General features: G+C 41.3%; 1 protein-coding gene and 1 pseudogene across 1 annotated transcript in view; both read right to left on the reverse strand.

The window, feature by feature from the left end:
- LOC102418774 (poly [ADP-ribose] polymerase 14-like) overlaps positions 1 to 26,932 on the reverse strand; it is a 35,367-nt gene that overhangs the window by 2,759 nt on the left and 5,676 nt on the right. The window contains exons 2-10 of the mRNA XM_023757304.1: positions 25,031 to 25,164; positions 24,270 to 24,303; positions 20,586 to 20,822; positions 17,837 to 18,073; positions 12,948 to 15,199; positions 10,554 to 10,787; positions 9,615 to 9,836; positions 7,335 to 7,413; positions 2,074 to 2,223 (exon numbers count right to left, since the gene is read on the reverse strand). Coding sequence (XP_023613072.1) covers positions 2,074 to 2,223; positions 7,335 to 7,413; positions 9,615 to 9,836; positions 10,554 to 10,787; positions 12,948 to 15,199; positions 17,837 to 18,073; positions 20,586 to 20,822; positions 24,270 to 24,303; positions 25,031 to 25,164 — 3,579 coding nt within the window. The remainder of the gene's footprint in view (positions 1 to 2,073; positions 2,224 to 7,334; positions 7,414 to 9,614; positions 9,837 to 10,553; positions 10,788 to 12,947; positions 15,200 to 17,836; positions 18,074 to 20,585; positions 20,823 to 24,269; positions 24,304 to 25,030; positions 25,165 to 26,932) is intronic.
- On the reverse strand, positions 238 to 1,807 carry LOC111826834 (annotated as a pseudogene).

The following is a 26,932-nucleotide window of genomic DNA, read 5'->3' on the forward strand; positions in this document are numbered from 1 at the left end:
AGTCCATTCATAAAACTTTTATTCCACTTACATGAACTTAATACATGTGTTCTTAACAATTATGCTTAGATTGTTCATGAAAATTTCATAAGACATTAAACAAAGCTAGCCATCATCTCAAGTTATTTCCCTGTTAACTATTTTTACAGCACATGCATATTAGGCAAGTATCAAAAAAATAAAAAATCACAAAAGCAAATAAATAATAAATAAAACCTAAAAAAATTTAAATGCATGGGTTTTTTGTTTTACTGCTATGCTTGATATACATGAAGTAATGGATACCAAGCAATTCATTTTACTGCATCTTTACTTGTACACTTGTTCTTAGGTTGCCTAAAACATTTAAATATAAATAAAATGAGTGTAGCAAAAATAATGAAAGCAAACAGCAGGTAACTTTACGAATAATGGAATGTGAACCATTTCTGCCCTTATCCAGAGTTAAATGGGTCACAACTAAAGGAACACTCTGCAGCTGTCGTCGAAGGTGTGCGCACTGAGACTGAGTATTCCACAGAGACACACATGGTTCAACATGGACTACCCATGGGATATCCACTTCTAACACAGCACTTTAAGTGCTCCAAAACTTAAAGTACCCACAACAACTACACCTGTGACTGGAACCAATTATCCCTTTTATTCCCCACCAGGACAAACCAATATGTAGGCAGTTTTCTTTGCTTAGACAGGGAAGCAATTTTAACACTGGCCCCGTGAAGCCACAAGGTACCAAAAGTACTATACCGAACATTTATAGCTCATATAAAATTCCACATCCCCATATTGGCCACCTCAAGATGAAAACGTAACTCCCTAAATGTTAACTGGCTCTACTCCCCTAATATTAAACATAAAGACCACATGGAAAAAATATAGAAATTCAAATAGAAATAACATAAACCTGTCATAAATCATAAACAAAAAACTATTTGTGGGACAGCATGGATGACAAATGGTCTACTGTGTAAATTTTAGAATGAGGCAGACAAAAGTTTGAAGGCTGGTTAATTTTCTCCTCCTTCTCCTGCTTCAGCTTCATCTCCTTAGGTATCCGATGTCCACAATGTCAAGTTGTCTCTTAGTAACTGCATTATTAGTGTGCTGTCTTTGTATGACTCTTTACTTAATGTATCAATTTCAGCACTGGCTTCATCAAAAGCTGTTTTTGCAAGAGAGCAGGCTTTCTCCCGGGAGTTCAGAATCTCATAATAGAACACAGAGAAGTTAAGGGTCAGACCCAATCTGATAGGATGTGTTGGTTGCATTTCCTTTTTGCTGATTTCAGAAGCTTCTTGGTATGCTTGTTGTGATTGGTCCACACTCCCTTTCCTGTCATCCCCAGAAGCAACCTCAGCCAAGTAACGGTAGTAGTCGCCTTTCATTTTCAAATAGAAGACTTTGCTCTCTGCTTGTGAAGCACTGGGGATCAAGAACTTTTCCAAGAGAGACAGTACATCATTGCAGATATCTCTTAGCTCAGTCTCAATTTTTTCTCTGTATTCTCGAGCCAGCTGCTGTTTTTCCTCAGCACCTTCTGTCTTTTGCTCAATACTTGAGATGATCCTCCAAGATGACCTACGAGCTACTGCAACATTTTTATAAGCAACTGAGAGAAGATTCCTCTCCTCATTGGATAATTCAGCTCCTTGCTCAGTTACAGACTTCATGAAGGCTGCCATGTCATCATATCGCTCAGCCTGCTCGGCCAGTTTGGCCTTCTGTACCAGCTCATTTTTATCCATGACTGGATGTTCTGTGTTCGGAGTAGATGGCGGCAGTTGGACGGACAGGGATTCAGCAGTCTCTGGGTGGCAGCGGCAGTGAGGCTGAGACTCTGTCTCCAACCTGGGCATTTCTGATCAAAATAAGAAAAATTCATGAAAAAACTGTTACCAATTATAAGAAACCATGTCAAAATAATTTTAAACTTATTAATTCATATTACTAAGCCAAAGTTGTGGAAACCAGTTTGGCTATAGCAACTGCGGAATAGTTTGGTTATAGAAACCCTCCTTCAAGGGATCTACTGTGACCATTACTGTAGCAACAGTCCTACAAGTAAAGTACCTGCTTTGTGATCAAATGTCTTTGTTGTTGAATTTACAATCATATCTGCTGCTTCTTTAGCAATATCTCCACTGGCCACCTGGAAGATGATGGGGCCAATGTTCATTTCGTGCACTCCTGAAGCAGGGCTGGTTACAGTCCCATACAAACCTGAAAAGAAAATAAAAATGGAGTTAATAATGAAATTAACAATAGCAAGAATGACTTAAATCTCATACTCCTCACATGTGTCCCTCCCATATTTCTCTCCCTCTCTACCCCAAACCCCGTTTCTCTGGCCTTTAACATGGTCCTGACCCTTAGCCCCAAGGATGGTCTGTTTCTGAAAAAGCATTATAAAATACTAGAGGACTGGTGCACAAAATTTGTGCACTGGGTGGGGGTGTCCCTCAGCCCAGCCTGCACTCTCTCCAATCTGGGATCCCTCTCACAATCCAGGACTGCTGACTCCCAACCACTCGCCTGCCTGCCTGCCTGATTACCCCTAACTGCTTCTGCCTGCCAGACTGATCACCTCTAACCACTCCCCTAACTGTTCTCCTGCCAGCCTGTTCCCCCCTAACTGTCCTCCCCTGCAGGCCTGGTCGCCCCCAACTGCCCTCCCCTGCTGGCCTGATCGCCCACAACTGCCCTCCCTTGCCAGCTATCTTGTGGCTGTGGGCGCCGCCATCTTTGCGATGACATGAGGAAAAATTAGCATATTCCCTCCTTATTAGATAGGATAAAACATATCAAACCTGGGCTTCTGGTGCTAACCAAGGTGAAGTCAGCCAGCGAGAGCCTATCTCTCCAACTGATGAGAACTAAAACAAGGGACAAATACAATATCTACTAACTGAGGACTGAAAAGTAAGCAAAAGTAGGCAGGTTGGGGAGGGGAGTCAAAACCTGAAGAAGCAACCTGTAAAGAGGGGAGTTTTGAAATTTTCCTCTTTTCTCTCCCAGCTTTGAAACTGCAAAATGAGCACAGGTAGCAAAACTCTCAGAGGATCCCTGTCTTTGTGGCCAGAGGATTGAGAAAAGGGGGCCCTGTGAGCTGAAGAGTATGGCAGGGATCTTCCTCATTTTCCATATTTATTTTTTAAAATCCAGGCCCTGACCCCAGTTGCAGAACTCCATAGTGGCCCCACAGGGAATTAAAGCTCTTAGAGTTCTGTATTTCTATCCAGAAGATCCAGAGAAAGGGGCCCTTATGGTCTGAAAAGTGTACATGACTGTGTGTGGGAAAATCCCTGTTATTTTTTTTCTCTCTTCTTTTCTTTCCCAAGGACAACCCTGATCACTGAAAGTTATGTGGCAACAGAACAGGAAACTTAAACGCCAAGAGAACACTGTCTCTCTGGGGAGAGGCCTAGAAAATGGGCTCCTGCAAGCCAGGAGTGTGAGGGGAGTTCTGCTGAGGGGATAGCTGGAGAAGGTGGGCCCCGGTTCTGTGACAAACGGTAATAAATCCTAAGCCCACCCTGGAGCTGCACATGGGGGAGCCGTCCCAAGCAGCACAGCAAAGGCTCTGAGAACTGAAGTGACATGGGAACACTTCCCATAGAAGGTGAGACAGGACTGTTAGGATGAACTTAACTGACTGACTGCCTGCTGAAACAATTACCATTTTCCAGGAGATTTTTAACAAGACCCAAGTGTCACAACATAATAATGAAAATAACCAGTCTATTATCACAAACTGCTTGTCATACAAAGAACCAAGAAAATGTGAGCAGTTCTCAAGGGTAAAGATACTCAATATAAATGCTTCTGTCAAGATGATCCAGATGTTGGACTTATCAAAGACTTTAAAGTGTCTACTATAAATATGCTCCCTGAAGTCAAACTAAATATATTTGAATGAATGGAAATGATTTGGAATGAGTGGAAAAATAGGAGTCTCTGCAGAGAAATATAAATTATAAATTAAGAATCAAATGGACATTTTAGCACTTATAAATACAATATCTGAAAATTTAGAGAGTCATTGGATAGACTCAACAGTAGACAGAGAAATGAATCTGTGAACTTGGATGCAGATCAATAAAAAATATCCAATCTGAAAAGCAGAGAAAAAAAGATTAAAAGGAAAAAAAGAACAGATCCTCAGGGACTGGCAGGACACTATCAAAAGGCCTAACATTCATGTTATTGGAGCCCCCAGAGAAGATGAGAGACAAGTGCAGGAAAACTATTTGAATAAATGACTGAAAAATCCCCAAATTTGATGGAAGACATACATATTGAGATTCAAGAAGCCTCAGAAAACTCTAAATAGGATAAAGCCAAACATGTAACAGCAAATTTGACAGAGAAAAAGCATTTGGTTGGTATTGTCTCTTTAAATGTGTCTATTTCCAAAAACACAGGTCACATCATCCTTAGGAAATACGAGCCTCATCACTACTTAAAGCCCTCTGTACAGATTATCTAACTTGGATTGTTTACTCTTCCACTCAAGATTGTCAATCGTGGCCACTGTCTTGCATGCTTGGGTGTATGGAATATGATTTAATATCTCTGTTCTCACAAATAGATTTTTTTCATAAAAATCATCACTGCTGAATTAGCCGCTACATCAAGAAGGAAATTAGGAGAAAAACCAAGATGGCGGCATAGGTAAACACCAGAAATTGCTGCCTCGCACAACCACTTCAAAGAAACAACTAAAAGACAAAACGGACATCATCCAGAACCACAGGAAGGCTGGCTGAGTGGAAATTCTACAACTAGAAGGAAAGAGAAAAGCACACTGAGACTCAGGAGGTGTGGTGTGGAAGTAAAGTGCAGAGGTACGGAGGCGCATGGGGAAAGGGCTGAGAACTGAGGACGTGGCTGTCTTTTTCAATTGGGAGGAATATACAAGCTACTGACTGCTCTGAACTCCAGTTCCGGACGAGTCTCTGGGGATCTAGACTCATATGGGGAGAAACTGGACTGGCAGTGGGCGGAACTCGAGGGCGGCTCTCTCTCAGAGGTGCTTGCAGTGATTACCGTGGAACAGTGAGAACCAGGTCCTCTTAGAGCAGGGCTGAGGATCAGCCATAGCTGTTTTCTTCACCCTGTTGATTCCCTGAGACCCTGCCCCACCAAAGCTGTGCACAGAGACTTTTGCATATGAATGCCCTGACCCTTTGCAATCCAAAATTACCTAACTAACTGCAGCTGGGTCAGAGAGGCCCAGAACATCCAAAAAGAAGGCCCAAGGCCCCACAACAGCTTGCATTGCTTCACAGCTGGGCCTTATCTGGGCACCTCCAAAACCCAAACAAAGAAAAGGAATCTGCAGATCTCTCCATAGCTCCTGCTGGGTAGCCTCAGGCAGAGGCTAAATTAGCACCTCCTTAGAGATCCAAGAGCCAGTATACTCAGTGGTCAGAGTAGCACCATCCAGATTACAACTCCTCAGATCCATAAGGGACACACTAAGGGGGCAGACTCAGTGAGCACCAAAGCCCCACTGAAGCAAGTCTTGCCCCAGAAGGGTGTTTTCAGCACAGAAGTTCTCCCACCATAACCACAGCTGATTCTCACAGCCACTTGGCCTGGAGGTCAATTCCTCCCAGTGATACCTACAACAATCAAGGCTTAACTACAACAAGACTGTGCACACAGCCCACAAAGTGGTTCACCAAGAGTGTCCACCTCAGGTAATAGGGGAGGCTGAGCCACTGGGCCCTATAAGACACTTAGCACACAAAGCCACTCTACCAACACAGGGAAGCAGCCAAAATGCAGAGACAAAGAAAGAGGTCACAAATGACAGAAATGGAGGAAAGCAAACTACTGGATATAGAGGTCAAAACCACTGTTATAAGGTTTTTCAAGAATTTTCTAGAAACCACCGATAAATTTAGTGAGACCCTCGAAGATATGAAAAAGGACCAACTAGAAATTAAGCATACACTGACTGAAATAAAGAATATTATACAGAGTTCCAACAGCAGACTAGAGGATTGCAAGAATCAATTAAAAGATTTGAAATGCGAAGAAGCAAAAAACGCCCAACCAGAAAAACAAAAAGAAAAAAGAATCCATAAATATGGATTCTGGGACAACTTCAAGTGTATCAACATCCAAATTATAGGGGTGCCAGAAGAAGAGAGAGAGCAAGATATTGAAAACCTATTTGAAGAAATAATGACAGAAACCTTCCCCTACCTGGTGAAAGAAATAAACTTACAAGTCCAGGATGCGCAGAGAACCCCAAACAAAAGGAATCCAAAGAGGACCACACCAAGACACATCATAATTAAAATGCCAAGAGAAAAAGACAAAGAGAAAATCTTAAAAGCAGCAAGAGAAAGAGACTCAATTACCTACAAGGGAATACCCATACGACTGTCAGCTGATTTCTCAACAGAAATTTTGCAGGCCAGAAGGGAGTGGCAAGAAATATTCAAAGTGATGAATACCAAGAACCTACAACCAAGATTACTTTATCCAGCAAGAGAAAAAAGCAGCAAGAGAAAAAAAGTCAGTGGAAAAACAGGAGTCTCTGCAGAGAAATATAAATTATAAATTAAGAATCTAATGGACATTTTAGCACTTAAAAATACAATATCTGAAATTTTAAAGATTCATTGGATAGACTCAACAGTAGACAAAGAAATGAGTCTGTGAACTTGGATATAGATCAATAAAAATTATCCAATCGGAAGAACAGAGAAAAAAAAAAGACTAAAAGAAAAAAAACAACAACCAGATCCTCAGGAACTGGCAGGACTCTATCAAAAGGTCTAACATTCATGTTATTGGAGCCCCCAGAGGAGATGAGAGATGAGTGCAGGAAAACTATTTGAATAAATGACTGAAAAATTCCCAAATTTGATGGAAAACATACATAGTGAGATTCAAGAAGCCTCAGAAAACTCCAAATAGGATAAAGCCAAACATGTAATAGCAAATTTGACAGAGAAGAAGCATTTGGTTGGTATTGTCTCTTTAAATGTGTCTATTTCCAAAATCACAGGTCACATCACTACTTAAAGCCCTCTGTACAGATCATCTAACTTGAATTGCTTACTCTTCCGCTCAAGATTGTCAATCATGGCCAGTGTCTTGCATGCTCGGGTGTATTGAATATGATTTAATATCTCCTTTATCACAAATATATTTTTTTCATAAAAATCATCACTGCCATCTTTCACTTATCATTAAATAGTCATTTAACAACAAGAAATAATTTCTTAATTTAATATTTTTTCTGAACCCCAAAAAAGAACAATAAAGAATAATAAAATCAATATAGGAAAAATGAAAAGATATCTTTGCTGAACCTTGTGTATTCTGAGCCTTGGGAATTTTGTCACTGATGGAATTTTCATTAGCCCTTCTGTCAAATTCATCTGAAAATGCCTGGAAACATAAAGACAGCTTTGATTACTACAATCCTTAGTAGATGAATAAATTTGATTCATCACAGCTTTTGATCATGCATGCACAAATATTGATGAGAGAACAATTCTCAAAGTATTGTTTATTATCATTATATATTTTTAAAGTTATGAAAATACATATATTATTTCTACAAATGCATCCCATGAAAATTACCAAAGATGGGAACAAAGATATAAATACAAAAATGTTCATTACAGTGCTATTTATTAAAATCAAGAAGAAAATAAAAGTTTAAAATCCAGTACAAAAATGATTAAATACACTTTAATATATCCCTGTGTTAAAATATTTAGCAGCCATTAGGAATTACATTTTCAAAGAGTAGTTACTGGAATAGGGAAGTACTCATTTTACATTATTAAATGAAAGAAGATTAACTTTAATTATATTATTATGACACCACTTTGCAAAGTACATATGTATAGAAGAAGACTAGAATAAAATATGACTAAGATAATTTATGCATTTTCCATTGTTCAAAGTTTGTACTATGAATATATATTTCTTTCATATTAGGTAAGAACAAATGAGTTGCCAGTTGTTAAAAATACAGTGTTAAGAGAAAGACAATCACAAAAACCAAGATATTTCAGTTTTTAACTTCTTAATTGTACCAGAAGAGGAATGACTAGTGGAGTAGTGCATTTTGGAGCAAGAGGCTGTATTGTAGGCTTAGTGAATTCCATTTCTTTGCCTGGTAGAGGCACCCCAAAATCATCACATTTGTGTAAACAAGCAACAGAAAATTTTGTTGGTAAAAAACAAAAAGTTCCAAGTAACATCTTGGCTGAAAGGCTGATACAATAAAGGGATAAGGAATGGAATAGACTATAGACTGAGGGTGTCAGACTCACAGACCTCCAGGACCCAGACATTTAAGCTATAAGTGTAAAGGTGAAGGATGTGACTCTGGAGGACTATACAGCACTTGCCATTCAGCCACAGCAAACTGTTCAGACAGAAACCCATATCCAATGTGTCAGAATGTTTGAGGTCACAGGGGACATCTGGAGTGTTATGTGAAACCAGATACCCAGTGCATGAAATTCGTGCACTCAGGGAAGGGGGGTCCTTTAGCCTAGCCTGTGCCCTCTCACAGTCCCAGAGCCCTCGTGGGATGTCTGACTGACAGTTGGAAATCCTTAGCACTGCTGTGAAGGCAGGAGAGGCTCCCGCCACTGGCTCTGTTCTCACCAGCCGTGAGTGTGGCTTCTGGCTGAGTGGCACTCCCCCTGTGGGAGCACACTGACCACCAGGGTGCGGCTCCTGTGTTGAGCATCTTCCCCCTGGTGGTCAGTGCGTGTCATAGCGACTGGTCTTTCTGCTATTTGGTCAATTTGCATATTAGCCTTTTATTATATAGGATGGTTGATTTTAAAATATTCGCAACTGATTCAAACTAGACCAAATAAAACATATCTAGAGGCCATGTTCAGACCATGGGTTGCTGTTTTGTAACCTCTGTTACCTCTAAACATCTCAATAAGTTTGTTGTTGTTTTTGTGTGCAAATATAACCAAAGTTTAACTGTCTTTATAAGTCTTAAGTGAAAAAGTGTCACAGCCATGTACAGACAATCAATACTATTTCCAGTGGCAGTAAAGGTGTCTGTAGAGACTAATCCTTCTCCTGAATACTTGAAGAGGATCCTGAGCCATTAGGAAAGGAAACAGGGCCTGGGGTTGCACAGCAATAATGAAATTTGAAGGTTCAGGTCCATGTCATAGGACTTGCGCCCCTATTCACCCACTGAAAAATGCTTAGCACTTTCTCTCTAATTTAGTTCACTTTATGTGTATAAATCTTAGCTCCCAAAGTAATTATGATTGACAGGAGGGGAAGTATGTGCTACATACCCATCCCATGATCCACATTACCTTGTATAATGCGGGTCATAGAGGCGTTGTTCAAAAAGCATTTATTGACTAGAAATTACTATAGTTATTCAGACCAGCTAAATGGACCATATTATTTTGATCTGGTGGTTTGGTTGTCTGAATAGAATTTAGATTGGAATTGTTTGCTTTGTAAGAACTTAAAGGTAGAATCTAGATCCAGAAAAAAATTAAGAATGACCTAAAATTTCAAATGGTCCAAGAAGACATTTGATACCATTAGGGCTCAATTGACAAAATAACCAGAAATGAGTGAAGCTGTACCTGAATATTCTCGTGATCATTTGGGTGCAGCAGAAAGCAAACCTCTTGTAAAGTTTTTGGTTGATTGTTGCTACTAAATTTGAACACTTCTGAAATGATCAATTCAGCAAAAACAGTCTTAGGAAACCCCAAATTGCCAGTTCCTATGGCTGGAAACGTAATTGAGTTTAAGGACAAGTTCTCAGTCATTTCCAAACATTTTCTGATTATGTCTTGCATGACCTGAGAAATACAAAGCACATCTTTATACATTTTTGCCTAGAAATGGGAGTTAGGGCCAAAAAGTAGAATTTAGCAACTTTGTGATCTCTGTCTACTCCTTTTTGCTTTCAACAAAAAGCAGGCTAAGGGCAGTCCGAAGGGGAAAGAAAAATACAGGAAAAGGAAAAGAGAATGTAAGAAACCCTTCAAAAAGATTCACATGCACTTAGCAATGAAGGAAAGAAGCAAAGCAACTACTGTTCTAATCCTTCATGCTCTTCCATTCTTCATGCCCTCACCTTGCCTTCCTCACTAAAGATGTGCTATCTTTGGCCGGCCAGTGTGGCTCAGTGGTTGAGCATCGACCTATGAGCCAGGAGGTCATGGTTTGATTCCTAGTCAAGGCACATGGCTGGGTTGCAGGCTCAATCCCCAGTAGGAGGTCATGCAGGAGGCAGCTGATCAATGATTCTCATCATTGATGTTTCTATCTCTCTCTCCCTTTCCCTTCCTCTCTGAAGTCAATTTCTTAAAAAAGATGTGCTATCTTCAATAACTCTTCCCTATCTTCAATAACTAGTCTTCAGGAGCAGTCAGCTGCACTAAAAGAAAGGGCCATAATGATGGAACCTTCCAAGAATGTGAAGTTATTACAGAAAAGAAACAGACAGGGTGCAATTATTGAAAAGAGAACAAAGGGGTACCCAATTTCCCAGAGAATTTAAAACCAGGCCTCACCTTGTGTGAAGATGTGTCACCATTTTTCCAGCTCGGAGCCACCACGTGAAGCACTTGATAAGACACATTATAACCAGTGGTTTGAAGAATTGTGCCCACATCAACAGCCATCCCTTGTGCAGCTGCGTTCAATTCCTTCTGGAGATATGGCCCAGCTTTTGCCAAGAGGGCCTGAGAAAGGGTCTCACTATTAAGGTCGAGATCCCGAGGAATGGAGTTGACGACAACATCAGCCTAAAGACAAAAACCAACAATTTGTTTCAAATTCTAACAAAAAGCATTCATCAAGGATTACTGTATTTGAGCCATTGGACTTGGCACAATGGGGACAACTAAATATGACTTTTTCAGAGACAAATACCAACCAAGGCAATGTGTTATTAGATACTTATTTAAATTACACTCCAGGACAAAAGAGAGCTGTCAAAAAGTAGGATCACTGAAGGAGTCTAGAGGAAGTGCCATCCGTGGCCAGTGAGGACACCCAGTGTGATGTGGGCCCTTTGGGAATAGTTGAAGCAGGCAGGGGGAGACGGGGAAATCATTCAGAAGGGGGAACACATGCATGGTGGGTGTGAGCTGTTGAGCTGATAGAGTGTTTCTGCAGCAAAATGGTGCAAGCCAGGCTGGCAATGTTACCATGGGGGGTAGATTGCAGAGGACCTCAAGTGCCAGGCCATCTGGACTTCTTGACAGACAGTGAGAAGCTATGGAAGCTTTTCCAGCAGGACATGTGAGCAGACTAATCAGCTAGAGTAAGACACCAAGGGAAGAGAGAAGGCATGTGACCAAGTCCTTTTCAAAGCTGTCCTGCATGGGTCACGGAAAAGGAACACAGGGCAGGTACTGTGGCATCAGAAGCCAACCTCTATGGGAGAAAAAGAAATGGAAGAAATATCTTACTATTTACTGTTCGAGATGGATAGGAAACGGAATTCATTCCAATTACTGACTTGTGGTCAAAGAGTTCCTTGTGTATGTATTTGTTGTTGTGGGGTTTTTTTTCTTAATGAGAAACAAAATCATTTTATAATATTTTGAAATAGTGCCTGAACAGATTCCAATCTTGCCTCTACCATTTGTTAGCTGTGAGAGTTGGGCAAATTACTTAGCCCCTCTAAGTCTCATTCCTTCATCTCTTTGAGAAGAAGAATAATCCTGGAATCTACCTCATGGCATTGAATGAGAAAATGCAAGCCAAGCACTTAGCATAGTGCCTGGCACATACTAAATGATCAGGGTTAGCAATTACTCTTGTAATTATTTAAGCTTATTATATAAGGAAGAAGAGCCACAGAATGAGAAAAATATTTGCAAATCATAATCTGGTAAGGGACCTGTATCCAAAATACATAAAGAACTCTTAAAATTCAGTAATAAAAAGGTGACACAATTTAAACCCTAACTGGTTTGGTGCAGTGGATAGAGCATCAGCCTGTGGACTGAAGGGTCCCAGGTTCCATTCCAGTCAAGGGCACTTGCCCGGGTTGCAGGCTCCAACCCCAGTAGAGGGTGTGCAGGAAGCAGCCGATCAAGGATTCGCTCTCATCATTGATGTTTCTATCTCTCTCTCCCTCTCCCCAACTGTCTGAAATCAATAAAAAAAATATGTTTTTTAAAAAATAACACAATTTAAAAGAGGACAAAGGATCTGAAAAGATATTTCTCCAAAGAAGATAGGCAAATGGCCTTCCCTAGGAACCTCTTCCCCAGGCCTGCCCACAATCCTCAAAGGAAGGAAGGAACATCTGGCACAGCAGGGGCTTCCAGGGCTATTTCCATTAGCTAGAGCCTGTGTTGAAGAGGTTGTTAAATATGTTTTAAAAAAACACATGACCCCCCCTGGCAGACCTACAATAACTGTCCGCACATAGTACTCAGACCACTTCCAGGTGCAGTTTCCACTTTCCTTCCCACAGCTTCTTACTGGTGCTGGGTGCTGATTGGCCCTCAGACTCAGGCCTCCAGGCTCAACCTGGTTCAGCTCCATTGACAAGATTCCTGTCTTCTGTCCCCACTCTACACTCTAATTTTCTATATCTGCTATCAGTAAATTTGATAGGAAATTAACCTCAGATTTGCCAAAATATAACAGGTACAAAGGCCCTGAAAAAGGATGGAGAGCCTTGTAATTGTAAGCCATTATTGAGGATTTTCACATTTACTGGGAACCTGGTGATCTGAATACACTTCCAGGTCCCACCGATAATTGGCCACCCTCTATCAGTAAATGCTGTGGTGAAGTAGCCCAATTTTCTAAGAAAACCTGTTTCCAGGTCACCGTGGAGAGCATGGGATTCTCTTCCTAATTCTCCCTTGATCCTAATCTTCATTTGGCAACAGACTCCCTGGAGTTGCAGCACCCAGTGGGTGTTCTGTAAAAGGGACACTCACCATAGCATTCTGCACATCTCCTTTCACCAACAGGATCCTCAGACCGCCTGGGCACAGCAGCATTTGTCTGTTTCCATCATTGTTTCTCGGGCCCGGCTGGACTCCTGCTGGTACACTGGGCAGGGAAGCAGTACCAGGCTTGTTGTTTTTAAATACAGTTTTCACAGTTTCAGCAAAGGCCTCAACAGTCTTCACAGCTAAATCCACAAGGTAAACCTCTTTCAAGGTACATCCAGCCCAGTTATACTGGAAGGTTTCCTTGATGGCCAAAACAATGGTCTCCACACACTGAGATAAGGGAAAGCCACCGTCTCCAGAACTAATGGCAGGGATGGCTATGGATTGGTACTGGCATTTATCAGCCAAATGGAGGCTTCTTTTCACAGCATTCTTTAACTGTAACATACACCCCAGAACATCACTGCTGTTCCACTTGGGTCCTACTGCGTGGATCACCTGGTGGTATGGGAGCTTTCCTGGTTTTGAGATGGTGACATGGCCAGTTGGGATCTTACCCTTTTCCTTCACTATCCGGTCACAGTCTGCTTGGAGCTCAGGGCCAGCTGCCTTTGAAAGAGCAGCAGCCAAGCCCTCACTGAGACGGAGGTCCTCATTTGCGGCATTCACCACCACTTCAACAGGAAACCGTGTCAAGTCGCCTTTCTGTACAATCAGCGAGACTCCAGGGGCCAATTCTGTCCGACAGGAGCACGTCTGCCCATCACTGCCACCTCCCTCCTTCTTTCCTTCATTCTGCAGTAGTTCCACAAAACAACCAAATGACTGTACCTCATGTTTATAATACCATGGTTTATCCCGGAAGGACTGGCTGGCTCCTGGCTTATCAATACTGATGCTTTTAACACAAACTGAATCCCTGGCTTGCTTAAGGATGTTCATTCCCTCCAGGACTTCGGCCTTTGAGCCAGTTAGTAAAATGCCATTTGGTTTGTTCCTAGGATTGAAATCTACCTGAACATTTAGCTTGTTCATCTTTATCTTTTCCCAGAGTATCTTCATCTCTGCCCTTAAATAATCAATAACTAATGGAGGCTTTACTTCAAGGAATCTCTCTATTTTCATGTTTTTTTCCACAAAGTCAAAAAGGAAGTTATAGATTTCATTTACTTCTCTCACGCAGCCTGCAATAACGACCTCAGCTGTGTTTCCTGAGGTTAACTCACTGATTGTTACAGTCTTTGAGGAGGAATTATGTTTCTTCGGCAAATTGTTAGTGATGGCTTTCCATGTCTTGCTGTTGAGAACTTCCCTGTCCTCAATGTCTATGCGCTTATAACTTAAGGCACTGACCATTTGCTTCTCAGCTTCTAAGAGGACTTCAGAAGAACAACCGGTTAAGAAAACAGTTGTGCCCTCTAGCTCATAAACTGCAAGAATTTTCTGTTTTATGAAAAGAGACTTGGAGAGTTCTGAACAGTCGACCTGTTGCAAAAACTGCAAAACCTCAGGGGGGAGCTGAATGCTTTTCTGAACCATGGTGTACACCTTTTCCTGGACTTCACACTTTGCTTTATACACATCTATACCGAGTCCTTTAAAGCACATGTGTTGGGTGGCTCTGTCATAAAAAATCTCCATCTCTGGGTACTCCCTGCGGAGACGCTCCTGCACACCGCTGTGGCACAAAAGAGAATACTTTCTTGGAGAAATGGCCACTTTCTCCTTCAGACTTTGCTCTTCTCTTTTAATTTTTTGAGTGGCGTTTTCTATTAATTCCTTGATTTGTGGCTCAATGCTTTGTACATCCTCTGATTTCCCCACCAAGGTTACAATCCCCATATCTGTATCAAACTCAATCAAAATTCTTTCATCTTCTAAGTCATTTTTCATGACGTCCCACACTACTGGGTCCACTTTAAATGGGGTAACTTTAAATCTAGACCTGATGCCAAAGAAGGCTGCAGAAGCATCTTTCTTCCAGTTCTTGATTCTTTTTCTTCCTTGATTGACTAAGGTGGCTGCAGGTCTGATGGTAACTTCACCATTGAGTGGGGACCATGTTAGCTCACAGTGAGAACGTCTCACTTCTTCATTTATCTCTTCAATCAGATGATTCCTCTTGTGTAAGAACTTCCATAAAGAAAGATCCAAAGATTCTTTAAATGGTGCTGGAAGCTTGATCAGAGGCTTCTCCTTTCCATACAAAGCTGTGCCCAAGGAGGTATAATATGGGAACACGGACAGCGGCATGTTATTGAGGTCAAGCTTCTTGGTCATGATGGTGTCTAACACTTAAAAAGAAAGAAATAAAATAAAGTAATCCCAGGGTAATATGTTTCAAATGAATACCAACAAACTAAACTCTCCTGTGTGGGGGGAAGGAGGACCCTAGTATCTGTAGAACTTTTCTGTTATGACATGGTATTAAAAAGCATCTCTACTCTAAACGTGTTCAAATAGAAATCGACTAGAGGCCTGGTGCACAAATTTGTGCACGGGTGGTGTCCCTAGTCCTGGCCAGTGATCAGGGCCAATCAGGGCTGGGCCATTGGGGCTTGCTGGCCCCAGAAAGGAAAAGGGTGTAGGAAGTTCGCTGCCGTCCCCAAGGAAGGAGCCAGCCCTCAGCCCCCCTGGGAAAGGGGCCATGTCTGCTGCCACCGAGCCCCGGCTCCCCATCCCAGCCCGGGACCAAAGGCCCCAGTGGGGTCGGGAGAGGAGGTGATGGTCGCCAGGCCAGGCACAGAAGGAACAGCTGCCGGCTGCCAGTGGCCAACACCACTGGCTGGCTGCAGGAGGTTGGCTGTGGGAGCACACTGACAACCAGGGGGCAGCTCCTGCATTGAACGTCTGCCCCCTGGTGGTTAGTGTGCATCATAGTGACTTGTTGACTTGGCGCTCCAGTCATTCTGGTCGTTTGGTCATAATGGTTGCTTAGGCTTTTATATATATACATATGTATTAACACTGCACAGGTATCTCTTGTGTAATGGAGTAATTACTTTCTGGCCAAGATCACTGTATGGTGAATTCTGTTATGTAAATTCTATATTCTGTGTTTGTGATAACACAGATACATCACCACCAGATTAAGAAATAGATATGACTTTGGTCACAAGCATGGGGATACTGTTTGCTCCAGTGTAAAGAATATTTTGGTGTTTAAAGCCAACCTTGTCTAAGAATCATGCTATGTGCTGTTTCTTGTGCCTCTCACAATTTTAGGCTTCATAGATGATTTAGATTCCATTATTACTTCTCAGGAGAGGCACACAATAATAATTACCATAGCTTACTAAGTGTCAGACACTATTCTAAGGGCTTTACATATATTTAATTAATTTAACCCTCATGACGACCCTTTGAGATAGAGAGACATTATTATCATCACTATTTACAAATGATAAAACTCAGGCTAGTAAAAATTAGATAACTCAAATAGGGTCATGTAGACTGTAAATGTCTGAGCTAAGATTCAAATCAGCGTCTGTCTGAAACCAAAGCCCACACTCTTGCTCTTCTACCAAAGGTTCTAAAACAAGGTCATTCTCAAAGTCATCAGAGCCCAGCCCAGAGACTGATTCAGCAAGTCCTGCACCTCCCCCATCCCTGCTATAATCAGGCTCTTGCCACTTTTACTGGGACAGTCGCTAGGATGGTATATGAGCATGTCTGTGTGTGGGTGGGAGGATATTCTTCTCCCCAAAACTCATTTTGTGGTAGTTATTAGACAGGTACAAGGAGTCTAAGAAGGAAGGGAATTAGAATGAATTCCAGTAACAATTTGGATTAAAATAGCATCCTTGTGGAAAGATGTTAAAAATAACTTTACTTGTGATGATTGGATCCTAGGTCTTGAGCCAGACATAATGAAAAGAACATGGCCTTCAGAGATCCCGACACAGCCTCAACTTCCCCATGTGGCCCCGTACATGCTACAAGCCTGGGCAGTACCAGTGACCACTAACACTGACTGAGCACCTACCATGTGCCAAGCACTTTGCAGATATACTTTCATTTAATCCTCATAATGTTCCTGTGAGGTAAGTAATAGCAGGAACTCTGTTTTACACATGAGAAAACAGAGGATTTGGTGGGTTTAGTAACTTGTCCAAGATCACAAAGCTAGTAAACACCAAAGCTAGATCTCAACTTGGATCTATCTGATCCAAGAACCATCAAAGAGATCTTAAATTTTCCACCCCATTTCCTCTTCTATAAAGAAAGAGTAACGAAATCTAACCATGAAGGTTATTATGGGGATTCAGTGAGATACTATGGCAGAAAACAGCCAAAAATCTCACGTGCAATAGGTGTTTCATAAAGGTTCCCTTCCTGAAGATTTTGTGAATCAGATTTGGGGAAATGGAACCAATAATTTCAGAGAGTAGTGCCTAACATTCATCTCAAATAATCTACATATAAAACAATACTGCTAAATAAATTCTGTTCTTAACCCATCTTTATCTACAGTTTGCCTCATTATTGGTAACCCATCATAAGTAGTGTAATATCCCACAAGAAAAATTCATGTTATAGGTGAAAAGGAAATTGGGAAAAAGTGGAGAACTTTAAAACATTGATTATGGGCCCAGACTGCCAAGTGCACAGCTAAAAAACACAGATAATCCCTTTTTAACAGTATTTCCAGGATTCTAAGAATTATATATTTTTCAGTTATCATAAGTAGAGACTTATGAGAGAAACTGTATATCTTTCAATAATGTGACATTACTTCTTTAATGTTTGAATCACTGGACACATTAAGTATCATATCCCAGATGAACAGGATTCCAAATTGGAATACCAAGGAAATATATGAATAAAAATAAAATACATCAGAATTCAACTGATAACTATAATGATAAGATCTGTTAACATATTTAAATTGTGCCAGGTAAGGTGTACAAAATCAGGCTAATAGACATTACCTTTTCTGTCAAAAAATTCTATCAGAGCTGAACTCTCTTCAGGAAAACATTCAATACTGACAATTCTTCCCGCTCCATTTTGAGGATTTTCAAATAAACATTTCAAATTATAGGAGTCAACACCAGGCGGCAGGTTTTCAACCCTGATTGTTTTTGTCATTTCCAGAAGTCTTGGAGAAAGCTGAAGTCGTGTCACTGAATGGTGCATGGCACAATCTTGAACAAATTTCATGGCATCTGCAAACCAAAATTAATCAATCAGAAAATTATGGTTATATCTTTATATTATACAAAAAACTGTCTGAATTAATAGAGATAAAGAAGAGAGCTAAGCACTCGATTTTTAGGTGCAATATTTGAATTCCTAAATGTGAATTTACTTGCCTAAAATTCCCAGTTTCTGAACAATGATGCATCAATGAATGCCTTACCACAGTGTTGTGTCCCTGCCTCTGCTCACAGCCCGCTCCAAACCTTCTTTTTATAACCACCTGAGTACTCTCTACTATTCAACTTTCCTCACTTCATCCCTTTCTCAAGTCTTTCAATGGCTCCCCATTACCTGCAGGCATGAGTTCACACTCCTGAGCTAGGTGAAATATGTCCTTTGCTGTTTGACTCCAAACTAATTTCTAAATATCACCTCTGGTTATTCCATGCCATTCATTTTATTTTCATACTGGCACAGAAACTAGTCATTATTCTGAAAACCCATTCTTTCTTGCTTTTGTTTATATGGTTTTCTGTGCTTGAAATGCCCTCCTCCAATTTTTTATTTTAGTCCTATTGCTCCTTCAGGACTCATCCCAATTATCTCTTTCAAATAAATAAATATTGATGCTGGGCCCACATTGTGTCAGGCACTGTGCTGGGAGCTGGGGAGAGAGAGTGATGAATAGAACAAGTTCTGGAACATTCACCTTCCAGGAGGGAGGAAGTCTTGAAAGCAAACAAGTGTTCTATTGTGTTGACAAATGAGGCAGGAAGACTAATATTGGCACTCAGACAAGGATTCCTAGAGTAAGTATTCACCAATCTGAGTTTTGAAGGATGAAGAAATGTTTACCAGATAGATAAGGGAGGAAGCATTTCAGGCAGAGGGAACAGCCGTGGCAGGGAACATAGTATATTGGGGACCTGATAGCCTGGTACTGCAGGAGTCTAACCTTCATAGAAGGACGGAGGCAGGGCAAAGCCACGCTGCCTTGTATGGGTCCCTTTTCCTCCCATTCCCCACAGCCTGCGGTTCACACCCAAGGGAGGCAACTTCTCCTCTTGATCTTCACTGTTAATTTGTGTATTGGTTTCCACCCAGCACCATAGGAATTCTTCAGAAGTAGGGACCAAGAATTATTCATCTAGGCAACATCAAAATCTCATATTATTACCACAGCACCTAGACATGTGCATCTAGTAGGCATTCAAAATTTTTGCTCAATAAACAAAAGCAAGTCCATCTAGTTCTACCTTTATGAGAAATAATCATAAACTTGAAATCAGAATAGCTCCCTTATTGAGTCCTTACCATGTCCTTACCAGGAACTATGTTAAGAGCTTTTCAAACATTATTTCTTTAATTCTCACAGAAACTGAATAAGGTAAGTATTCTTATCCCCATTTTATAGGTGAAGAAATCAAAGCACACAGAGGGTGGTAACTTGGCCAACCTCAGATAATTAGTTAAATGTTGAAGCTGGAACTTTGACATCATGACCTTACTCTTTTTTTTTTTTTTTCAATCTTCACCCACGATATTTTTTGTTGATTTGAGGAGAAAGGAAGTGAGAGAAATATCAATGTGAGAGAAAACCATCAGCATCAAACCCAGAACCATTTGGTGCATGGGATAAAATTCTAACCAACGGAGCCACCTGGCCAGGGCATGACCTGTGCTCTTAATTAACCATTCCAGTGCCACAGCTATGGAACAGTGAGGAATTGGAATTGGAAAAAGTCCCCATTATTCTGGAGATGGCTCTTCCAACTCACAGACTCCTCCCACCGACCTCAAAGAGCACTCATTTTCTGCATCACATTCACTTACTCTCCCTGCATATGTGGATGACCCTGAAAACACTGAGAAGATATATGGCAAAGGGGATAACAGAACAGGCTATATAGAGGTATGCTGCCAGGTTTCAAATCCAGTTCTTCATTTATTAGCTTCTGTGCACCTTAGTCTCCTCAGGTGTAAAATGAGAAATAATAATGATTATCTCAAATGTTTGTTGAAAGGAACAAATCAATTAATAAATGTAAAGAGCTTAGCATAGTACTTGACTTACACTAACAACATTTGAGTGTTTGCTACTATTATAATTATTACCTTCAAGTCCAATTGGTAACACAGATCAATATTTACTTCTCTAAATGAGGTAACATGTGAAAACACTCACTCCTATGTTCAGAATCACTTTAAGATCCTTGGAGTTTATTTAGATTTTCATTTGAGTGTGTCCTCTCTCTCTCTCTCTCTCTCTCTCTCTCTCTCTCTCTCTTACACACACACATACACACACATACACACAAAACTCATACGATAAATTTAATTCATTAAACCTGCCATAATTTGGATTCACAACAAAATTGCTTCTCCTTAAAATAGAAACGGATCTATATTAACTTGCAGTCCTCTCTTACCAGTTACTAGCAAGAGTCAAACTTTCAGAGACATTCCATTAGCTGTGTGTCCAAAATCCCAAAAGTGCTGTGCAAAGAAGACTGAACATGAAGGGTCACTTCATCTTACCTATGTATTTTCGAAAGGTAACTACGCCAACATCAAAATCTTGTATTACTTCCACTTCAAAATCATCACTGGACAGGCCACTTATGTTCTCCACCAACAAGGTTAGCGTAATGTCAGTCACATTTGCTTTGAGATTTTCAAATGCAACCAAAGAGGGAATATTTTCACATTGCTTTGGGATATCTTTCATTTTTTCTGATCTTTTGTTGAGAGAGATTTGTGTATCTTCTGATGCATCTGATTTTAGGGATACAAAAGAGGTAAAGATGTTATATTTATCTACCATGATTTCAGCAAAGTAAATTATCATAAGACACTGCCCTCTTTCCTGCCCAACCTCTTAGCTAACTCAAATAAAAACAGATTTTAGGTGGCTTCTAGCTTAAATGAATTGTAATGATGATGTTCCATTTTATTACACCTTTTTCTGCTGACATATACTTCTATCACAGCACCACAGTATAATTATTGAACTCAGTTTCTCAAAGGTAAGGAACATGTTTATGCATTCTGGTATTGCTAGCACATGGTATATACTTGAGTCTCAATGAGTGTCTGTTGAATTGGAGATTTAGTGCTTGGACCACTGGAGGAAAGCAAGAATATCTGATGATGCCAAACATGAGCATGATCTAACACTTTATGCTCTGAAAAGCAGTAACTTCCCTTCACTGAAGAGAAAAGAAAGTGCTTGCACTGAATAACTAGGGGATACACAGAGACGGTAAAATGGCCTAGACTCTAGAGAGCTATACGTGTACATCAAACTCAGTGAATAGCAATCACTCCAGCCAGCTTGTTCCTCCCCATTGTTGACCATAAGTGAGTTACACATATACATAAGGTCAGTCTCACTCTATGCTTAATCCAGTGCAGTGAAGCATGATGGGCTCAATAGGATCTTTAGACATTCTTTGAACAATTATTCAGTTGGAGGCCTTGTTATGTTGAAGGTACTGGATATATGGAGAGGGTACATGCAAAAAACATTAGATAAGGAGCTTATTTTTCTAATGGAGGTATTCAAGAAAAATGAGAAGAGAAACTGACATTTGTAAATGTTTATTATGGCAGAGTAAAATGTCATGTGCTTATCAAATCCATTTTGTTTTCTTTCTGGGAAATATTGCCCAGACTTCCTACATTTAAATTCCTATAGTAGAGTTTGTGTGGCTAATGGAATATGGGAAGAAGGGGTGAATTCCACTACCAAGCATGACCAATATGTGTCTCCTTCATATGGATCTCCATTCTCTCTTGCAGTGACCTTGCAGGCCATGTATCAAGGGGGCCTGGATTCCCAAATGACTGCATAAAGCAGTCTAGACACCACCCACGTCCCTAGCTGCCAACTACACTGCATTGTAATCTGGGGACTTGTTACAGCAGTTAGATCACCCCAATAAATACACACACACAAACACACACACACACACACACACACACACACACACACTTATGCCAAATAAAAAATAGCTTGAGGATTCAATAGCAACATAAACTAGCATTCAATGAGTCATGAATGACAAATCAGAATGAGTACTGGGCTGGAGGTAAGGCCCTATGAGTTCAACCCCTGACTCTGCCACTCTTTAGCCATGTGACCTTGGGCACATCTCTTAATTTAAAAATGAGAGTATTGGACTGAGTGAATGATAAGAGCCTTGCTAGCAATACAGTTTTATCACCCTACTATTAGAAGCTTCATCACAAGAGAGGCATTGCCATATAAAGAGCACCAACAATTAAGGCAGGATTCCAAGAAAGAGAGATAAAGGGATTGGCTGGCTTGGAAAGGGTTTAGAGAAGAGGAGGAATCTGAGTAGATTTTGAAGGGTCTATCGGATTTAGGTAGAGAAAAGTGGGGTAGAGAGTACTGTGAGCAACAGAATACAGGCAGAGTATCGTGTTGTGCCAAACTATTTAGGAAATGGTGATCTGACCAATGAAGCTCAAGGAGCTCTCATGTACAGAGATGTAAGAAATGAGGCCAGAAAAATCAGCTTCATCCAGAATGGGGTCTGGACTTTATCTTGCAGTTGGTGGTAAGGTGAGCCAGGGAAGGTTTCTGTGAAAAAGATGACCAGATATCCCGCAATACAAAGGACTGGTCAGAATTAAGGAGAAAGACATCAGGTACAGAGAGACCAAGCAGGGTATTCCTGCCATGCTGGATTTATAAAGTGATAATGGGTGCCTGGAGTGAGGGAGGAATGAATGAGACCAACATATGTGAAAGCTTAAAGAAAAGACAAATTTCTAGTAGGTGATGGGCAAACTGGTTATGCACTTGAAGAGAAATAAAAAAGACAGAAGAGGCCACTGTTTTGGAGGCAGATGACACACGTGGCTTCAGACACATTGGTGCTAACATATTTTCTTACAGGAAGGTCAGACACAGCTCTGGGATTTAGGAGAGGGTCCAGGCTTGAAATATAGACTCGAAATAAACGGAACTTGCTGACCACAAGTGACCAGTATTTCTCTGCTCTTGTTTGCCTCTCTTCTCCTAGTTCTTCCATTTGCTGGTTTCCACCTTTGAGGCCCAACCCAGCTCAGCGTGGCCTGAAACAGGACACTGGCTTAGTGCTCATACCCCTGATGTTGGTGTGCGCCTTTCCCTGCTCTGTCACTGCCTGTCAATCTTTAACCTGAATCTCTGGGTTTCAGGCATGCCTAGTGCCTTCATGGTGCTGTGTCCTCTGCTCTCCTCATCCCTTAGATATGGAACTTTCTAGGTAACCACCCTACATCTTCATTTTGCTTACCATTTCAATGACTTTCTAGAGTTTTGACAATGGCCCCAAGGCCCTGACAATGACCCCAAGCTCTCATCCTAGTGCCATTTTCAAAAAGAGAAAGTTGCAAAAATCTAAACATGTTCTCAAGACAATTTCTACTTTAGAAGAAAATATTTATATTTTTTTTGGAATTTTCTTTTCCCTAAGATCTGTGTATGTATCACTTTATCTCTCTTGCTCAGACATTCAACACATTTCACCATTTCTTCCCCTTTATAACACCATGCTTAGCCCAGAAAACCACTTGCTTTTTTAGTAAATGTCAGGTGCTACAGGCTAACACCCAGACACCAGTTAAGCAACAGACTCCACAACAGCCACTAGATGTCGGGCTCTATCTTACAGCAGATGGGAGGAGAAGGGCAGCTCCTGCTGCTCTGGAGGGTTGCACTCCATCCTACACTCAGCACTCAAGCTTTCATCCACAGAGGACCCACACCTTCCTGTAGTAGCTCCTGAGGACAGCACTTCCCACAGCCAGTGCTCGGACACTGACTTAGCCACACACAGACCCACTGATATGTCATGTACTTGCTTCTCGATGGCAGCTTGGGCACAAGTGGGCTCTAAAGGTCAGTTCATCACCTTCCTCCAGGCATGTCTTAGCCCTCCGCTCAATTGCAAGGTGTCTCCCAGTCCCCACAGAGAGAGCTGTTTCCATCCTTCTGACCTGAGCCCTTAGAGCTCAAGTGGCTGCCCCAGCGTTCACCCTCTGAACAGCTGGATGAGAGTATAAAAAGAGGATGAGTCCAAGGCATCGCCAAGCTGAGAAAAACCTGCCTTTTGAAGTAAAGAAGATAAGGATGATGTATGTCTAAAAGTTCCATCTTTAATCAAAGCAAAACTGCCTCGTGAAGGCCAGTCATCTCAATTGAGACCTTACCTGGTTCTTTGGCATGTTCTTTGGTCTTGGATTCCTGAAATTCAGACAATAAAGTAGCATTCATAAATTGCCAATAATGCATATTTCTTTACATTAAGAAAATGTGCCTGAGACTATCCTGGAGATATAAGGTCAGCAGACACAATAGAGAAAAACTCCAGCAATAATGCTTTTTAATGCCCCCCATGTGTAGTGGCACTCCCAGTTACTCAGAACAAAAATCACTGGAAAAACTTGGTCACACATAACAGAAACCCCAGTGATTACCAAGTGTCTGAGCATGGGGTAAGATCTGCATCTTTCCCCCATTTAACATTTATTGAGTCTTTTCTATGAACACTGTACCATTTGCTTTACACAGGTTGTCTCACCCAACCCTCACAACAATCCAACAATGTAGATACTATTACTATACCATTTTAGGAAATACTCAGTACATGCAGTGTGGATTGCTATCTCCTCAAAACAATGTAAAAGTACAACAAACACAGCAAATTCCAAGTTAAGAGCAACCCAAAATTTTATATCTCAAACCTCCCTAATTATAACCCCCAAATCTTGACTTTTTTAAAGTGTCTAAAATCAAACAAAACATGCCTCCTCTTCATTATTCCATACCTGTCCCACCACATCTGTAAGTTGCACTTCTCACTGCAGTTTCATTTATATTTTTTGTTCCATTAAGTGTTCCTCATTGTGCTTCCCATCCCACACACCTTGGGAGAACACCCTACTTCCTGGCTACTTGCTCCCTTACTTACCTTTGCTGGAATTTTCTCCTTAGAGGCATCATGGACTTCATTTGGGTCTGGAGGCAACTTCACCGTTAATTTAAATGTTCCTTTTCCTGGCAATGCTAACTCATGGTTCTCTCTCTCCAGAACGTTCTGCCGAACTGGAATATCAAAAAAGAGGAGAAGGGAGAACCAAGATGGCGGCATAGGTTAACACCGGAGTTTGCTGCCTCGAACAACCACTTCAAAAATACAACTAAAAGACGGAACAGACATCACCCAGAACCACAAGAAGGCTGACTGAGGAGAGATTCTACAACTAGAAGGAAAGAGAAATCCATACCGAGACTCAGAGGAGGCGCAGTGCGGAGGTGAAATACTAAGGTGCGGAGTGCATGTGGAGCGGGCCGGCGGCGGAGGGCGCGGTTGTTGTTTTCAATTGGGAGGGAGTTTCAGACTCTGAGCTCCAGATCTGGGCGAGTCTCTAGGGACCCAGACTCAAACGGGAGAAGCGGGAAGGCAGCTTTCTCTCCGAGGTTTGCAGCGGTTGCAGAGCCGCTGGGGACGGAACTGAGAGCAGCCATAACTGCTCGCTCCACCCGCCCTGTAGATCCCCTGGGACCCGCCCCGCCCAAGCCCTGCACAGAGGCATTTGCCGGATAGCCTCAGGCAAAGGCTAGATTAGCACTGCCCTAGAGATTCAGCACAGAAGCTCTCCCATTGCAGACACAGCTGACTCTCATAGCCAGTTAGCCTGGAGGTCAATTCACCCCTAGTATTGCTGACAACAATTAAGGCTTAACTACAACAAGACTGCGCACAAAGACCACAAGGGGGTGCACCAAGAAAGCATAAAAATGCGGAGACAAAAAAACATGACAGAAATGGAGGATATAGAGCTAAAAAACACACTTTTGAGGGCTTTCAATAATTTGCTAGAAACTGCCGATAAACTTGATGAGAGCCTCAAGAAAACTAATGAGACCGTCGATGTTGTGATAAAGAACCAACTAGAAATTAAGCATTCACTGACTGAAATAAAGAATGTTATACAGACACCCAACAGCAGACCAGAGGAGCGCAAGAATCAAGTCAAAGATTTGAAATGTGAAGAAGCAAAAAACACCCAACCAGAAAAGCAAAATGAAAAAAGAATCCGAAAATACGAAGATAGTGTAAGGAGCCTCTGGGACAGTTTTAAACGCACCAACATCAGAATTATAGGGGTACCAGAAGAGGAGAGACAGCAAGATATTGAAAACCTATTTGAAGAAATAATGACAGAAAACTTCCCCCACTTGGTGAAAGAAATGGACTTACAGGTCCAAGAAGCGCAGAGAACCCCAAACAAAAGGAATTCAAAGAGGACCGCACCAAGATATATCATAATTAAAATGCCAAGAGCAAAAGACAAAGAGAGAATCTTAAAAGCAGCAAGAGAAAGAGACTCAATTACCTACAAGGGAATACCCATACGACTGTCAGCTGATTTCTCAACAGAAACTTTGCAGGCCAGAAGGGAGTGGCAAGAAATATTCAAAGTGATGAATAGCAAGAACCTACAACCAAGATTACTTTATCCAGCAAAGCTATCATTCAGAATTGAAGGTCAGATAAAGAGCTTCACAGATAAGGAAAAGCTAAAGGAGTTCATCACCACTATACCAGTATTATACGAAATGCTGAAAGGTATCCTTTAAGAAGAGGAAGAAGAAGAAAAAGGTAAAGATACAAATTATGAACAACAAACATGCATCTATCAACAAGTGAATCTAAGAATCAAGTGAATAAAGAATCTGATGTACAGAATGAACTGGTGATTATAATGAATCAGGGACATAGAAAGGGAATGGACTGACTATTCTTGGGGGGAAAAGGGGTGTGGGTACAATGCGGGAAGAGACTGGACAAAAATCGTGCACCTATGGA

This window comes from Myotis lucifugus, unplaced genomic scaffold (assembly GCF_000147115.1).
Source record: "Myotis lucifugus unplaced genomic scaffold, Myoluc2.0 scaffold_105, whole genome shotgun sequence".
In the NCBI taxonomy this organism is placed as follows: domain Eukaryota; kingdom Metazoa; phylum Chordata; class Mammalia; order Chiroptera; family Vespertilionidae; genus Myotis; species Myotis lucifugus.